The 18,026-nt window shown below is 44.6% G+C and overlaps 1 protein-coding gene across 2 annotated transcripts; it reads left to right on the top strand.

Moving 5' to 3' along the window:
- Nucleotides 1-3,800: 3,800 nt before the first annotated feature.
- IL36RN (interleukin 36 receptor antagonist) lies at nt 3,801-16,199 on the top strand. Of its 2 annotated transcripts, XM_032352741.1 has the most exons (6): nt 3,801-3,938; nt 5,177-5,355; nt 12,678-12,738; nt 14,302-14,387; nt 15,430-15,557; nt 15,734-16,199. In XM_032352741.1, exons 3-6 carry the CDS (start codon nt 12,710-12,712, stop codon nt 15,956-15,958), a joined length of 468 nt encoding a protein of 155 aa, XP_032208632.1. In that variant the 5' UTR covers nt 3,801-3,938; nt 5,177-5,355; nt 12,678-12,709; the 3' UTR covers nt 15,959-16,199. The 2 variants fall into 2 exon arrangements, with proteins under 2 accessions (XP_032208632.1, XP_032208631.1); XM_032352740.1 differs by lacking the exons at nt 3,801-3,938; nt 5,177-5,355 and adding an exon at nt 12,449-12,482.
- The last annotated feature ends 1,827 nt before the right edge of the window (nt 16,200-18,026 follow it).

Genomic DNA, 18,026 nt, shown 5'->3' with positions numbered 1-18,026 from the left:
AGTTAAAAGAAGATTAGCAGATTAGTAAAGAAATATGGCAATGTGCTCATCACAAGAGACATACTTGGAACTGAAAGATATGAGTTTCCTTTGGTGCCCAGTTGGCTCTGACTGGACCAAGGTTGCACAAAAAGAGCTATAAGATCTGGTGGGAAATGGGGAGGGAAACTGAATGCATCAGTGAACGAGCATAAGCAAACACATGCAGGCTGATTCTGCAGGACAGTAGCTAGTTGGGAAAAAAATCATGTGAATGGGTCAGTTTCCCATATGTCCTGTTTTTGCACTGAGAGCAGGCTTAAGCTGCACAGCATGACAACTAAAACTGATCGAAAACCCTATAGTCCTCCTTGAAGAAGCAGTGGGACAGATTTGGGATAACTACTGCCACTGCAAAGTGAGGGGGTTAATCTTAGAAGGGGAGAGGCAGTGAGGGAGAGCCACAAAATTCAGTGTAAAAACTGCCCAAATCTCTGGCTGACCCTTGAGCCATGCCCAGAAGCCCCCGTGAAGGTAAAGGAACTGATCTGAGATATTTGCCACCACCTGAGAGACAGGATTTGCATTTTGTGTCCAATGAGGTCAGTTGTGTGGTAAAACAGAAACATAAACTTCTTCAGAGGAATGAAATAGCCTCTGTAATATAATATTTAACAATATCTAGGGAGTAATTCAAACACATGAGGAAGAAGGAATGTGTGGCCCTGTGTCAGGAATTAGGGCAATGAAGACCAATCCTGAAATTCCCTAGATGTCAGAATTAAGAGATAAGAACTAGAAAAGGGAACTGTATTAACAAAATAAAGGAGAAATACCAGACAATTATTTCAGTGGGTACAGAGAAAGCATTAGGTTGAAGTTAAGCTCTACTCATGATATACAGTCCCAGCCAACTACAAATAGAAAAGATATTTTCAGTATTTTGAAAGGGCATCTACCAAAAACAGATACATCTACAGCTCCCAATGGTGAAAGATGGGATTTTTTCCCCCTAAGAATGGTAACCAGTTAAGGATGGTTGTTCTCTCTATTTTACTGGAAGTCATCGCCATTGCAAAAGTCAATTAAAAATATCCAAAGAATGGGGGCACCTGAGTGGCTCAGTCATTAAGCGTCTGCCTGGCTCATGTCATGATTCCAGGGTCCTGGGATTGAGCCCCGCATCGGGCTGCCTGCTCCACAGGAAGTCTGCTTCTCTCTCTCTCCCACTTCCCTTGCTTGTGTTCCCTCTCTGTCAAATAAATAAATAAATCTTTTAAAAAAATATCCAAAGAATGAAGACCAGAATATAAGGAAAACTGTCCCTCTTTGCAGATGATATGATCGTTCATGTAGAAAATCCTAAGCAATCTAGAGAATAACTACCAGAAGTAAGAATAAGTGTAAGGTGGTGGGATATACTGTTAATATAGAAAAGTTAATTGTATTTTTAAAAACAAAACTTAAACCTTAAAAATAATTAGAGTCTAACACATATAGAGGACACTGCACAGCTCATGAGGATATAGTTTGCTGAATTCTCTGATGATATGCATAAAGTGCCCCAAAAGAGCCCTGTGCCCCCGTGCACCTGAATGTTTATAGCAGCAATGTCCACAATAGCCAAACTATAGAAAGAACCTAGATGTCCATCAACAGGTGAATGGATAAAGAAGATGTGGTATATATACACAATGGAATACTATGCAGCCATCAAAAGAAATGAAATCTTGCCATTTGTGACGACGTGGATGGAACTAGAGGGTGTCATGCTTAGCGAAATAAGTCAATTGGAGAAAGACAACTATCATATGATCTCCCTGATATGAAGAAGTGGAGATGCAACATGGGGGGTTAAGGGGGTAGGAGAAGAATGAATGAAACAAGATGGGATTGGGAGGGAGACAAACCATAAATGACTCTTAATCTCACAAAACAAACTGAGGGTTGCTGAGGGGAGGGGGTTTGGGAGAGGGTGGTGGGGTTATGGACACTGGGGAGGGTATGTGCTATGGTGAGTGCTGTGAAGTGTGTAAACCTGGCGATTCACAGACCTGTACCCCTGGGGATAAAAATACATCATATGTTTATAAAAAAGAAAAAAGAAAAAAAAAGAGCCCCGTGCCCCTTCCAGTACCTCTTCCAACCTCAGGGTGAGGTTAACCCCTGGCCGGATGGCAAATACCATTAGTTTTGCTTAGTTTTGAATTATGTATATGAAATAATATAGTGTGCGTTCTTTTTTGTGCCTGGTTTCTTTCACTTAGGACTATGTTTGAGAACCACCTTTTAGAGTTAAGTAAAAAAGCAAACTTTAAATGAATAGCACATCTAAATAAACAAAAGTGAAAATTAGTTCTTTCTCCCCATCCAGTTTTCTCTGGCCCATAGTGATAACGAATGCTACCCGTCTGCAGGCTATCTTTGGGGAGGAATCTGGGGCACCAGCAGGCCTCTGAATGTGTACTTTCCCCACACAAATGGTAGCACACACCACATAGAGAAGAGAACTCTTGAAGAGATACATTTTCTAAATATTTTCCGCGTCAGCCTACTTTTACTCCATCCGCATTGTTGTTGTTCATTCATTGTTGAAGAAGAAGGGGCTGTTGTTGCTTTGTGACCATCCCTCAAGCTGGCTTTGTCTGGTTTTCCTCTTGATTAGATTCAGCCTACAGACTTTGGCAGGAAAGCTGCAGAAGATGTAACGTGTCCTTCTCCGCGTGCTATCTCCTGATGGACACGCCTTGGGTTGTCTCCCGCCAGTCCTGGAGAGCAACATTTTGGCCACTTGGTTAAGGTGAAGTGGGCCACGTTTCTCCACTGCAAAATTACCAATTTTCCTTTTGTAATTGGTAAGCGATCAGTGAGGAGATTCCTTAAGACAATGCATATCTTACTCGTCATCATTCGCACGAAGGCTTTAACCTCTGTGGATGATTTTTACCTGAATTGGTCACACCTATGATGATTGCAAAAATATTATTGTTTATTTTTATTATCCTTGAACTAATTGTGTTTTTTTAAAATATATGGGTAGTAAGCTGTTAGAAAATGAAATAAAAAATCAATTCCATTTACAATAAAATACTCAGGAATAGATTTAACAAAGGATGTAAAAAACATACGTTGCCGTACACTTAAAATGTTTAAGATGGTAAATATATGTGCATTTTACTACAATTAAATATGACAAAAAATTAGGACAGTTGTGCAAACACTTATCTAATAATCATTATATATAAATATACAATTGTATTTATAATATATATAAAAATATACAATAACTATATATTATATATAAATTGTATATTATATATAAACAAATATATATATATTTTATATAAAGAAGTAGTCCCTGGTTCTTGAGTTTGCAACAGGAGATGATTCTACTCCATCAGTGCCAAGTGTCACAGACAGAGCCATGGATGTCTTGGGACCTCCTCTGGGGGATTTCCAATGCAGTTCCCTTTGCCTTTTTTAATTCTGCTATAGGTGCTCACTGCTCCAAGTCCTCTGTGGAAAGAGACAAAAACAAAACAAAACAAAAAACAAGAGGAAAGACAGCATGGATCGGTCAGGTGGGTGTTTGGAAGAAATAATTCAAGTGTGGCCCGCCCAGTCCAGCCTGGCTGAGAATACCCTCTCTGTGAGTACATAGCCATGCACACAGAGCCCGTACTCTGCCTGGGAAGAAGGAGCGCAAGGCCCAGGGACCAGGGAAGATGGAATCAGACCAGTGCTCTTCCTTTCCTATTGACTTTTTCCTTCCACATTTGGTTTATTTCCAATTTTCAGCCGCAGAGTCTGGTTTAAGTCCTAGCTGTTGTGTGGCCAGAGGTCCAGAATGGCCAAACCAGGTCATCTGTGGGAGGTGAGTCCTCAGACTCTGGAGGCCTCTGAAGTACAGATGAGCAAAGCAACTGGACCTGCTCTGGAGGGTCTCTCCTGGATCTGAGGTAAGGAAGTGGCTAGTGACTCTGGTCCTGCCCTGGGTGACTCAGTCAGGAGAAACCGCCTGTGGGTGTGACACGCACCATAGTCTCACCCTGTCGTTGCCCACACACTCCCCGGTCCCAGCCTGTAGAACTGGCCCTTCCCCAGACCCTCCACCCTGGAAGATGCCATGGGATTGAGCAAGGACAACAAAGCCACAGATTTCTGGCTCAGCCTTTGGCTGCGGTGCTCTGACCCACAGACTTCCCTGTAATTTCACAGGGACTCCAGTGTTACCCAAATGTACTATGAGCCAAGTGGCACCTTGCCTTCTGTCGCTCTGCACAGTGAATGTAGGATGTGGCTGTCGTCGGGGTGGGAGTCCTGGGCTGTAGCAGGAGGGACCCTTCTGTTCACAGCTCCCTGAGGCTGTGTGTCTGCGCATCCCCACTGGCTCTCCTAGGCCAGGCAGGGCCTCCATGGGTGTTCTAGGCCACCACAAGTCACTCCAGGGAGTGAGGAATCCCCTCTGTCCTATTGTGTCCCACACTCTGTCATGCTGGAACCTTTTGTCTCTGGACCAACTCTATTGGTTTCTGCTGTCTTTATTGAAGTTTCTGTTTTTCTGAAGAAGCTCCTTGGTCCTTCCTATAAAAGACCTCTGGCAGGGAGCCCCCCGGGCCTCCAGCTCTACCCTCCATCCAAGTCTGTAAGCATTATGTGGCTTATATGTGCACAGTGGGGAATAGGAGCTAGTATGAAATCGAACTGCCAGAGTACTAATACCAGGTTCATGTCTTACTAGTTAGTGACCTTGGCTTAGTGACTTCATCTCTCTAGGCCTGACTTTGTCTTCTCAGGCCCATGGGAATAGAAATTGCACTCACTTCGCAGTACAATGCCTGTACGGCTTTCGAGATGATGCTTGACGCAGTGAACATGCAGCAAATCCACAGCATGTGCTGTGGTCATTCAGCCAGGCTGGGTTGGGGCCTTCTCCCTTTCTGGGTCAGGAAAGATATGTTAGCACAACGGTAAGGACGTGTTTGACCTGGAACTAGACTCAGATTTAGGTCAGCGTAGACATGTTCTCAGGGTCCTCCCTATACACCTGGGGGGGTGGGGCAGAGAGGTGAGAAACAGGACATGGGAAGCAGGTGTCGGTGGATTTGTGCTAAGAGCTGACCCTGCTCTTCACTGCGTCTTTCTCGTCCATCCTCATGACAACCCAGTGAGGTGATTGTTCCTCTTTTCTTTACAGAGAGACGCAAATGAGGTGAGATGAGTCATCAGATCGGAGAGATGAGGCAAATTTCCCCAGGCCACGTGACCGATGATGACGATGGTGATTACAGCTGACATTGAAGCACCTGCCTGTGCCAGGCACGCTCCAAACACTTCACATACATTAACCCTTATCATCTTAACGGCCACTGCTGAGTAAGTACTATTTTTATCCCCATTTTACAGATGAGAACTCCAGAAGGCAGAAAGGTCAAACAACTTGGCCAAAGATGTATGCTAATAAGTGACAGATTTAGACCTGAATTGAGACGGTGTAACCAGAGTTTGGCAAGCCCTTTCTACAAGGGACCATGCCCTAAATACCCTATCTGCGCAATTTCTGGCACAGACACTGAGCTGGGCCGTTGCAGTGCAGAAGGATCCACAGACTGTGTAAACTAGTGAACATGGTTGTGTTGCGACCAAGTGTTGTTTAAACTGTGTAAACTAGTGAACATGGTTGTGTTGCGACCAAGTGTTGTTTGGGAAATAGTGGGCCCATGTTAGCCCATGGGCTGAGACTGTCCACCATGGTCTTACCTGCTCTATTAAGAGAATGATGCCCCAGAAGCATCAAAGCTCTCTGAGAAATAAAAATCATAGCTGTGAACAAAATGTAGACAATTCTCTGGCCTGTTTTAAAGAAGATTTTATGTATTTATTTGAGAGAGAGAGAGAGAAATAATAAACAGTGGGAGAGGCAGAAGGAAAAGCAGACTCTCCACTGAGCAGAGAGCCCAACGGAGGACTCCATCCCAGGACCCTGAGATCATGACCAGAGCTGAAGGCAGTTGCTTAACCAACTGAGCCACCCAGGTGCCCCTCTCTGGCCTTTTCAATGTGATACAGCATACAACTCCTTCAGTTTTAGTGCAATATTATTTATTAAAGACATACTGTATACCAGGTACCACCATAAGTGCTTGGAATACACTAATGAACAAAATAGGAAACACCTCCCTTGTATGAGCTTATCTTCTAGCAGAATAGGGTGGGGGCTGATGAATAATACACATAACACAGTTGAATTATACAGTGTGTTAATAGATGGTGAGTACTTTGGAAAGAAATAGAGCATGGTAAGCAGAATGTGGCAGCAGCAGAGGAAGGCATGGGATGGTGAGTATAGGTCTCATGGAGAAGGTGATATTTTAGCAAAGATTTTAAGGAGGTGAGAGAGTGAGCCATGCTTATATCTTGGAGAAGAGGTTCCTAGGCAAGGAGAATAGTCAGTGCAAAGGCCCTGAGGCAGGAATGTTCTGGCCTGTTCAAGAAAGAGCAAGAGGTCCTGGGGCTTGAGTGCCCTGCATGGTATGGTAAAAGAATAAGATCAAGTGTTAGTGAGAACCTGGTTTAGTGGGGGCCTGGGAGCATGGCGGAGACTTGCCTATTGTGCTCAAAAACCCAGGGAGCAGAATAGTGACATGATCTGGGGCAGACTGTAAATGGTTCCATCTAACTGTCGTGTTGTGTCTTGGGGTCAATAGTTTAGATTCAGGTTTCCTGGATTTGATTCTGATTATTGGTTCCATATCAGACAATATGATTAACCTTGCTCTGCTTGGTTTCCACATCCATGAAACACAGATCATAAGAGCATTTATCACATAGGGCAGTTATGAGCATAAAATGAGAACATTCTCATGAAAAAGAAAAAAACCCACTAAACATAGTTCTAGAGACATAGTGGACACCACATGAATACTGGTTATTTTCATTATGTTTGTTATCTTCCTAATAAAAAAATACTATTTTGCTATAATAAACAACTCCTATTGTGTGCTTACATACTGATGTAACCTTGCGCCGTTTGCTACTTCATCTCTTCGGCAAGAGCAGGAGGCACCCCCACTGCAGGGCACTTGTGAGAAGCACCACGGGGAGCATTAACCCTCTGCAGACTGGCACAGCTTCGGGGACAACCTCTATGGTCAGATGAAGTCCACGGAGAATTGAGATGTTTCCTAAGAAGGGAGGATACCCACTGAGGACTAAGGAGAATGATCAGGAGTGGAAACTGCCCATGGTGATGACACAATGTGTTGGTTACCTGTTGCTGTGTAACAGATTATCCCAAAACTTAGCAGCAGCTTACAACAGCAAGCACTATAATTTTACAGAGCTTCTCAGAATGAGGAACCAGAAAAGTGGGATGAACTGGGTGGTCTGGCTCAGGACGTCTTGTGAAGTCGCCATCAAGATGTCAGCAGGGTCTCCTCGTCTGAAGGGCCCATTTCTAAGATTACTCACACATAGCTTGTCAGGTCCCACCACACAGGCCTCTCCACAGGCTGCTCTAGTGTCCTCCTGACATGGCCCCTGGCTTCCCCCAGGGGAGGGAACCAAGAGAGATTGGGAGGGAGCTACAAAACCGTTTGTGATCTAGCCGCAGATGGAGCACCCTGCCACTTCCACTAAATAGTAAATTCTTTAGAAGCCAGCTACTAAGTCCAGCTCACACTCAAAGGAGAATTAAGCTCCACCTCTTAAATGGTAGAATATCAAAGAATTTGTGGACAGATTTTTAAAACCACCACACATAGGGAGCCTGGGTGGCTCAGTGGGTTAGGCCTCTGCCTTTGGTTCGGGTCATGGTCTCAGGGTCCTGGGATAGAGCCCCTGAGCAGAGAGCCCAGCAGGGGGCCTGCTTCCCTCTCTCTCTGTCTCTGCCTGCCTCTCTGCCAGCTTGTGATTTCTGTCTGTCAAATAAATAAATAAATAAATCTTAAAAAAAAATAAAACCACCACACATGATGTGTGACTTGGGGCTAAATAATATTATCTTAGTAGTGTCAGTTTAATTTTCAAAAAGATCCGAAACACAACTCTCACACACAGAGTGAACAATGTGCCAAAGATTTATCATTATTAATAAATGAAGGGAACAGCAGGATGATAAAGCTTATTCAAAAGATATGATCAGTCAGGAAAGAAATAGTGGAATGGGTTGGCTGACTTAGGTTTTAAAAAAAGACCTGCCTAATGAATTGCAAAGCAGTAAAACTGCACCTTCTTGGCCTATCTTTTCTTTCGGGAAGAAATGATTTGCAGTTTATCAATCCGTCTCCTCTTCGTTAACATCTAAGTTCACAGAGTCTGGTGTTTAATCCTCAGTCATCAATAAGCCAAAGGCATCTGTTTCCTAAAGAATTGAGTAATTCCTGGTGGGGCCTCTTTTTTTTTTTTTAAAGGTTTTATTTATTTATTTGACGGGGATCACACGTAGGCAGAAAGGCAGAGAGAGAGGAGGAAGCAGGCTCCCCACCAAGCAGAGAGCCCGATGCGGGGCTCGATCCCAGGACCCTGAGATCATGACCCAAGCCGAAGGCAGCGGCTTAACCCACTGATCCACCCAGGCGCCCCCTGGTGGGGCCTCTTTGACCAAGTTTTAGTATGACATTGAGAGCACATACGGTCACCATTTTGTTTTGTTTTCTTCTTCTTTTTTTAATTTACATTTGATTGGCCAACATATAGTCCATCATTCGTTTCAGGTGTAGAGCCCAGTAATTCGACAGCTGGATAGAACACCCAGTGCTCATCACATCACATGCCCTCCTTAATGCCCATCACCCGATAGCCTCAATCCCCCCCCACAACAACTTCCCTTCAGCAAACCTCAGTTTGTTTCCCAGAGTCAAGAGTCTTTCATGGTTTGTCTCCTTCTCTGACTTCTTTCCATTCCATTTTCTCTCCCTCCTCCTATGATCCTCTGTGCTGTTTCTTATATTCTATATTTGAGTGAAACCATATGATAATTGTCTTTCTCTGGTTGACTTATTTTGCTCAGTGTAATACCCTCAGGTCCAACCATGCCGATGTAAGTGGTAAGTATTCATCCTTTCTGATGGCTGAGTAGTATTCCATCATATATATAACACACACACACACACACACACACACACACACACACACACACTCCACATCTTCTTTATCCATTCATCTGTCGATGGGCATCCTGGCTCTTTCAATAGTTTGGCTATTATGAACATTACTGCTATAAATATCTTTTCTTGATTAAAACTCTCCACAGTGTAAGGATAGAGGGAACAAACCTCAATATCAGAAAAGCCATATACAAAAAGCCCACAGTGAATATCATTCTCAGTGGGGAAAAATTGAGACCTTTTCCCTAATATCAGAAACACGACAGGGATCCCCACTCCCACCACTGTTGCTCGACATAGTACTAGAAGTCCTAGCCTCAGCAATCAGACAACGAAAAGAAATAAAAGGCATCCAGATTGGCAAAGAAGAAGTCAAACTCTCACTCTTTGCAGATGACATGATACTTTATGTGGAAAAAAACCAAAAGATTCCACCCCCAAATTGCTAGAACTCATACAGGAATTCAGTAAAGCAGCAGGATATACAATCAATGCACAGAAATCAGTTGCATTTCTATATACTAACAATGAGATAGAAGAAAGAGAAATTAAGAAATCAATTCCATTTACAATTACTCCAAAAACCATAAAACACCTGGGAATAAACCTAACCAAAGAGGTAAAAGGATCTGTACTCTAGAAGCCACAGAACATTTATGAAAGGAATTGAGGAAGACACAAAGAAATGGAAAAATGTTCCATGCTCATGTTTTGGAAGAATAAATATTGTTAAAATGTCTATGCTACCCAGAGCAATTTACACATTCAATGCAATCCCTATCAAAATACCATAGATATTTTTCACTGGAAAAAATGGAACAAATAATCCTAAAACTTTTATGGAACCAGAAAAGACCCTGAATAGCCAGAGGAGTGTTGAAAAAGAAAACCAAAGCTGGTGGCGTCATGATGGCAGACTTCAAGCTACCCTGTCTTATTTTCTTTTTCTTTTTTTTTTTTTTAAAGATTTTATTTATTTATTTGACAGAGAGAGATCACAAGTAGATGGAGAGGCAGGCAGAGAGAGAGAGCGAGGAGGAAGCAGGCTCCCTGCCAAGCAGAGAGCCCGATGCGGGACTCGATCCCAGGACCGTGAGATCATGACCTGAGCCGAAGGCAGCGGCTTAACCCACTGAGCCACCCAGGCGCCCCACCCTGTCTTATTTTCAAGTTTGAAGAACTTACATTTCTTAATGGGGGTTTGTCTTGTTTTTGTCACTTTCACTGTCTTAGCTCATTCATTCACCTCTCCCTCCATTCATCCTGTACCCATCACCATGAAGCACACTGCAGAGCAGACACATCTCCCCTGTACCCCCAGCAAGTTGCTCCATCCGGAGGGGGGGCAGCCAAGCACTGGTGTCATTCCATATTAGAATGAGGAAGCCCCGCAGATGTGTCTTGTGGACACATGGGTGCAATTCACTATGGTCAGTGGATCAGAGAAGGCAGCTTTTTTTTTTTTTAAAGATTTTATTTATTTATTTGACAGACAGAGATCACAAGTAGGCAGAGAGGCAGGCAGAGAGAGAGGAGGAAGCAGGCTCCCTGCTGAGCAGAGAGCCCGATGGGGGGGCTCAATCCCAGGACGCTGGGATCATGACCTGAGCCGAAGGCAGAGGCTTTAACCCACTGAGCCACGCAGGCGCCCCAGAAGGCAGCTTTTTAAAGTGAAACAATATGTACTTCCCTATAATCACTTTACAAATGAAAGTCTGCCTGCTTAAACCACTTTGGGGTACCTGGGTGTAGTCCTTTGAACGTGTGACTCTTGGTTTCGGCTCAGGTCGTGGTCTCATGGGTCATTTGATAGAGCCTGGAGTCAGTTAGTGGGCCTCTGGGCTCAGTAGGGAGTCTGTTTGAAGTTTCTCTCTCCCTCTGCTCCGCACCACCACCCCCACTCTCTCTCTCTAAAATAAAAAAATAAAATCTTTAAAAAAAAAAAAAACTAACTTTGTCTACAGGCCAACACCTTTTGGAGTTTCTTTTTCATTTTGTTCTTTTTAATGTTTATTTTCAGTGTCCTTTCCATTTGGTCACTTTAATGATTTTGCCTAAAGTAATGTTTAGATTTTAAAGTTTTCTGAAAGGTGTTTGGCACATTGGAAAAACTTGATATTTTATTTATTCTTGAACACTTTAAGGACTTTTTAGCCTATAAATTGGAACACTATTTCTTTAAAATTTGTACCTTAGCAATATATGGCCATCAGCAGTACTCAAGATGTCATTAAATTGTTTGTTTTTATGCACAGTCCTCTGCCTTTAACTCAGCTCCATCACAGAGAGAGTGTGGAGGTACCGAAGCTGCATGAATTGTTACATATTAATTTGCCAAATAGGTATTGGAGAAAGATCGATCGCAGGTGACATGGGCTAGATTTTACTTTCTGAGGAAATCATCAGACACATGAGCGAAGAAAAGGTTGATATGAAGATGTTTGCCACCACATGATTTTCAATAGCAAACAATAATAGACTAATAATAATTGGTTGCTATAAATCAATGAGGCATCTATGCAATGAAATGTATGCAGCTATTCAATGTTATGTCATAATTCGTGTTTGGTATGAAAAGATATTCTGTTTTGCTACATGAAAAAAACAAGTTGAATAGAGTATAGGCACTATGACACAGTTGTGGGAGACACAGTTGACAGTTACATGCATAGATATACACCGAGGAAAAGTGTCAACATTGGTTTTCTGATGGTACGCTCACAGAAGACAAGTATTCGTGGTGTGGGTCTGTCTTTCTTTCTTTCTTTCTTTCTTTCTTTCTTTCTTTCTTTCTTTTCTTTCTTCCTTTCTTTCTTTCTTTTTTTATGTATTTATTTTGCCAATCTGGATTTTCAGGTTTTTCTACAATGAATATGTAGACTAAACATAGCCTAAGCAGGAAAGCCCCACCTTCAGCATTTCCCATAAGCCTGGCAAAGAAAGGAAGGATGGAAGAAGGAAGGAAGGAAAGAAGGGAAGGAGAGAGGGAAAAAAGGAGGAATGAAGGAAGGAAGGAAAAGAGAAAAGAAAGGGGAGAATAGGGGGCTTGTTCTAAAATCGGCTTTCCTTAAGGGGCTGTTTGCACTGAACCCTTTGGGTCTGGAAGCGCCTGAGGTCCAGGAGCTGAGGGCTCACGACGAACTTGAAGGCCACTGGGAAGTTCGTCAGAATTGTTGAAAGAAGATTATCTCCAGAACCTTCCTTCCTTGGGAGAGGTAATGAAGAGCAGGTGTTTCTGGAGGCCTAGGGTGGTGTGAAATGCCTGGGAAGCGCTGCTCCTCCTCAGCTTGTGGTGGTTTCCGGGGCTCCTCCCTCGTGCATTATTAAAAGGGCTGAGGCATCCTAGGGGAGCAGGCAGATACCACAGGCTCTGCCAGGAGAAAGGAACATTCTGAGGTGTCCTTTGGGGAGCTGGGTTTCATTCTCCCCAGCAGGACTGGGGCTCTCTCCTGACCCCAGCCCTAGAGTCCCCTACTCTATGGGGAATGGTCACATTCTGGGAAGGGGTAGGGTGGGGTCAGAAGGCCGCTTGCTTCTCAAGCCCCTGCCAGCCCAGCCTCTATCTCCACCTAAGATTTTGTGTTATTTCAGGATAAGAGAGTCTACACACTGTGGAGGTCAAGATGGTCCTGAGTGGGGCGCTGTGCTTCCGGTGAGTATCTGAACCTCTGATTGGCTGTGTCCTTTGGGGGAAGAAAGTTCCGGGTAGACCCGCTGTCCATCCTCTGTGGGTAGGGAGGGGCTGCGGCTGCCCAGAGCTGGGGCTCTTGTTGGTGGGTGGGCAGCTGGGAAGTTGTAAACAGCCCCTCATTGTCCTAAGAGAAGTTTTTCCAGCCTTTCTCAGGCTGGGGTTGGCCACCTCATGGGGTTTCCTGATAAGAAGGGGGAGCAAGTGGATCACTCTGCATTGAGTTTCAGCCCCACGTATCCATAATGAGAATTGAAATCCGGATACCCAGCCCAGAGTTGTTACCACCCTCTGGGGTGAAATGATGTCACTCTGCTCTATCACACCCATACTGCCCTTTGGGGCAAAACAACAACAAAACTATTTAGTCAATCAGTCTGTCTGACCGCAGACATGTACTGAGCCAGGTGGTCTGCTGTGTTCTGGACTTTGCGCTACTGAGTGAAAATGGTCTTTGTCCTCTCTGAACTCAGAGACTTCCATACCTTTTCCCAAGGTGTGTTCTGTGGAGCCCCAATCCTATGAGTGGCCTTAGACAGTGGCTCTCCTTGATTAAAAGATGTAGGAAATACTGCTTTCTGTGTCTTCTTCTAAGGGATATATGAGTAACTTTGAACAAGATTTGTTTGTGTTTAGCTACCATCGAACCAATTTGCATACAGCATACTTATTTCTGTATAACACCTGAAGAAATCCATTTTAGGATATATTTTTCACCTCCCAGGATGTAAAAAAATCAATTGAGATCAGAGATGATAAATAAATTTGAAAACAAAACAAAAGAATTTTAAATTTATTATTTATTTAAAAAATTTTTAAAGATTTCTTTCATTTGAGAGAGAAAGAGAAAGCACGTGCAGTGGGGAGGGGCAGAGGAAGAGGGAGGGAGGAACTTAAGCAGACTTAGACTGAGCGCGAGCCTGACACAGGCCTTGATCTCACCACACTCAGATCACAACCTGAGCGGAAACCAGGAGTATGCCATTCAACTGACTGTGCCACTCGGGTGCCCCAAGAATTTTAAATTTAAAGATATTTGTCACTTACTAGGTGGAAGTAAATGTGCCTTGATGTGTCTTCAGTAATGATTGAAGAATCAGATTTTCATCTGGAAAAGGCATGGGCATGATCTAACCCTTGTCTTAATTTAGCCACGGGGAGACTCAAGCCCAGAGAGAGCAAGCAACTTGTCTGTTGTGACTCAGTAGCAATGGTGGCACAGCCGGACAAGAACCCAGCACTCTGACTCACAGTCCAGTTTCTTTTCCAACATCACACATGGAGATTGGCTGGTATAAAGAAGATTGAATAGGGTGAAGGAGCATATCTGAGACTCAGGTGGGGGGCTGTGTTGTTATCCCATTGGTAGGGTAGGAGCCCAGTAGAGCTGGCAGAGAAGGTTGGGTGGTTACTTCTGGTGCAGCAGGAGGAGAATGAGACAATGTCTGACCGTGGGGGACTCTGTAGAGCCCAGCAAGCCCGAGCACCCACCTCTCCCCTAACTGTCATCCTGTCTTGATGTTTCAGGATGAAGGATGCGGCCTTGAAGGTGCTTTATCTGCATGACAACCAGCTTCTAGCTGGAGGGCTGCATGCAGGGAAGGTCATCAAAGGTTCGTGGCAAAACAGGACCCAACTTCCCTAGGTCCTTATAGACTCTGAGGGGAGGGGGCCTGGAGGGGACTTAGAATAGTGATGTAAACTGGCCGACAGACCCCAGACCTGACACAGTAGATGGGGCATCATAAAAGCAGGCTCTGAACACAGACAAAAAACACTACACCTTCCAGCAAAGTGAGGGCACTTAACCGCAGGCCACCTCAAGCCTCATGCAAAGGTGGGAATCTTTTCCAGAATGAATGCTTTGTTCTTCTCTCATAGGTGGACTTAGGCCAAACATTCCTTTTCCTGGGAGCCAGTGCTAAAAGCTCCAGGACTTTATTCCCATGTGGGAGTGACTTTCTACCCCTTTGTCCTGGGTCCCTTCTGCTTTCTGGGAATTCCTGGTCCCTCAGAGTGATGGGGCCCGGATAGCGGTGGCACCATCTTACTCTTTCTGCCGCAGACACCGTGACAGGTGTCTCTCTAAAATAGCATATACATGCCCACTTGGGACACTTTTACTGGGCTCTGGGGCCACCATGTGTGTTTCTGTGTGTGTGTTTGTACATGTATATAAGCTTGAATATATCTATGTGTGAGTGTGTGGGTGTATGTGTTTGTATACATGGTGGGAGATGGTATAGAAGGGAATGAGACCCTCTTCCATTCTCAGGAATATCACAGGTGGTACAAACATGTCCAAATAACTCTGATGAGAGGCTTATCAAGTTTCTAAATAAGGCCAGAGGGTCAAGAGACATTAAAGGAGGTGGCCAGATATCCCCTGGGGCTTGGAGAAAATGTGAAAGGTTAAGCCTGGACAAGGGGGTGGGCATACAGATGGGGGATGGTATAATGTGCTTACATGCCTTGCTGTCATTGGGCCAACTGGCAAGACACCACATTCCCTAGATGACAGCTGTTAACAGGCTTTCCTTCTGCCCAGTCTGGGGACAGGATGTCTCATGCAGTTTCTTATGCTCCAAGGTCCATGATGTAGAAAAAGGGAGGGAAGGACAGTCAAGGCCCCTGAATCTGGCTTCCTTTCTCTAGGCGAGGAGATCAGTGTTGTTCCCAACCGGTCTCTGGATGCCAAGCTGTCTCCAGTCATCCTGGGAGTCCAGGGAGGGAGCCAGTGCCTGTCGTGTGGGACAGGGCAGGAACCAACTCTGAAACTAGAGGTGAGTCCTGTTGGGGCATCCTTGCTATCTGACTTCACTAAACCAGCAGCCTGGGGCCAGAGCTCCTCTCCCTCCCAGGGTTCTCTGGATTATAGCCCTACCTATTCATGCCTGTGGCCCAGCACTCTTGCCTCCTCTGCTCCTTCCCCTCACCTGTCATACCCCTCTGCTCACAGCCAGTAAACATCATGGAACTCTACCTTGGTGCCAACGAATCCAAGAGCTTCACCTTCTACCGGCGGGACACAGGGCTCACCTCCAGGTTTGAGTCAGCTGCCTACCCGGGCTGGTTCCTCTGCACGTTGCCTGAAGCAGACCGGCCTCTCACACTCACCCAGCTTTCAGAGGATGCCAGCTGGGGAAACCCCATCACAGACTTCTACTTCCAACAGTGTGATTAGGGCAATGTACCCCCCAGAACCTACCTGGTCAGAACTGGCTTAGGCAGGGGCGGAGGTGGAAGAAGACACTGGTGGCAACCATCTCCCCATCTGCTCTCAGGGCCCCACCTCTGGCTGGGCACTCAACCACTCTCCCTTTTGATTCCCAGTTTGGATAAATCCTTTGAGATTTGGGGGCTTAGTTCACAGTTTCTTCCCTGCTGAGTGATGCTACTCATGTAGAACCTTGCAAAAACCACTCAAGATAAACTGGAAGCCACATAAAAAGGTTCCCAAGGAGCTAGGATAGGGGAAGTAGTGGAAATCCTTCATGCTTCATGATAACTTACCCAGTACCCCTGAGCGCCACCAGCCAGCCCATCCTGAGTTAAACCTATTAGGGCCACCAAATGCCCACATGAGGTTCTGTCATCTACCACTATGCAGGAGGGGGAGGTCATAGAGTTTGGGACCCAAGGCCCAGCCCCCTTCCTCTTGCCTATAACTTAGCTGCCATCATATTATACCTTTTCTGTCTCAACACTCATGCTCTAGCCATGGCAGAAGTTGGTGGTGTCCAAGGAACTTACTCCAGCTCAGAAGGTCAAAAAACAACCAGACATGTCATACATTTGAAACCTGAGGTACCACTAAAATCTAAGATGCTGGTGTCTCTTCACATGGAAAGATGCTTGTGATATACTGAGAAGAGCAAAATTACAAAGTAGCATATCTTGTAATCTCATTTTTATTAAAAAATGCCTATCTATATATTTCTGCACAGAAAAAAGTCTAGAAGAATTTACTTCAACTTTTGGAATGTCAATTTAGCAATTACAGGTGATTTTTCTTTTGTTCTTTTATTTATTTCCAATATTCGAATCATTCTACAGTGAAGATGGACTTCTTGTGTACTAAGTTAATCTTGAGAAAAAGAGAGCAAACACTATTTCTGATCATCTTCAGCATCCACTTCCCTGAGTGAAGTTCAAATTGAATGGAGCTCTGCTGCTCTGCTCAGCAGTGATGAGAAGCAGCTCACAGGCCTCAGCAAAGCCATGAAGAAAGAAAATATGATGAGTTAGCATGGCTAGAATCTCCTGGAGAGAGTGTTTATAGAATGATCAATCCTGGACCTAGAGTTGTCACAGCCCCCTGAGATTTCAAGGTGTGGGTTTTAGCCTCCAAAGAGTCCCATGCTGGTTGGAATCCATGTCCCTCTGGAAACTTGAGACCGTGGCCTTATTTGCAGAGACCGTGTCCCTCTTTGCGGATGCAATTAGCTAAGAGGCCATGCTGTACTTGGGTGGGTTTTAAATCCAACAGGACTACACCTGCAAGAAGAGGAGAGGACAAAGAGAGAAACACCGGAGACCCAGACCTGGAGGCAGAGATTGCATTTATGTGCAACAAGGCGAGAAATGCCATTACTGAGGCAACTTCTTGCTAGGAAGGGGCAAGGAAGAATTATTCCCCAAAGGTTTCAGAGGGAGGATGGCCTTCTAGTCTCCTGAACTGTGAGAGAACAAGTTTGCATCATTTTAAACCACCAACTTGGTGGCAATTGGTTATGGCAGTCCTAGGACATCAACACAGCTGCTGCTGACCCCATCTCTCATCATGTGTGTGTTCCCTCCCACACTGCACCTGAGTTGTGTCTGTGACCAACAGAACGTAGCAGAAGCAGAAGTAATATTACATCACTTTGAGATTAGACTATGAAAGAGTCTGTGTCTTCTATCTTGTTTTCTCTCTCTGCTTCTTTGTTTACTTGCTCTGGGGGAAGCCAGCTTCCATCTCATAAGCAGTCCTATAGAGAGACCCATGTGTTGAAAAAGGAAGCCTCCTGCCAGCTGTCACATGAGCATGTTTGGAAGCAGTTCCCCAGCCCCAGTCGGGCCTTCAGATGATGCACCTTTGACTGACAGCTCAATTCCCACCTCAGGAGAGACTCTGAAGCAGAAACACCTAGCTAAACTGGTCTAGATTCCCAACCCTCAGAAACTGAGGAAATAAATGTTTTTTGCCTTCAGTTGCTAAGGTTTTTTTTTTTTAAAGAAGATTTATGTATTTATCTTTTTAGAGAGAG

Source organism: Mustela erminea, chromosome 7, assembly GCF_009829155.1.
Source record: "Mustela erminea isolate mMusErm1 chromosome 7, mMusErm1.Pri, whole genome shotgun sequence".
Classification (NCBI taxonomy): Eukaryota; Metazoa; Chordata; class Mammalia; order Carnivora; family Mustelidae; genus Mustela; species Mustela erminea.
The sequence above is the reverse complement of the archived record's forward strand: the minus strand, read 5'-3'. Positions and strand labels throughout refer to the sequence as shown.

What these genes read in the sequence shown, in the direction of transcription:
- IL36RN (XM_032352741.1), top strand. Translation starts at nt 12,710, where the DNA reads ATGGTCCTGAGTGGGGCGCTGTGCTTCCG. An exon ending in AGTGGGGCGCTGTGCTTCCG is followed by an intron (nt 12,739 to 14,301) that starts GTGAGTATCTGA and finishes TTGATGTTTCAG; the next exon opens with GATGAAGGATGCGGCCTTGA. An exon ending in TGCAGGGAAGGTCATCAAAG is followed by an intron (nt 14,388 to 15,429) that starts GTTCGTGGCAAA and finishes TCCTTTCTCTAG; the next exon opens with GCGAGGAGATCAGTGTTGTT.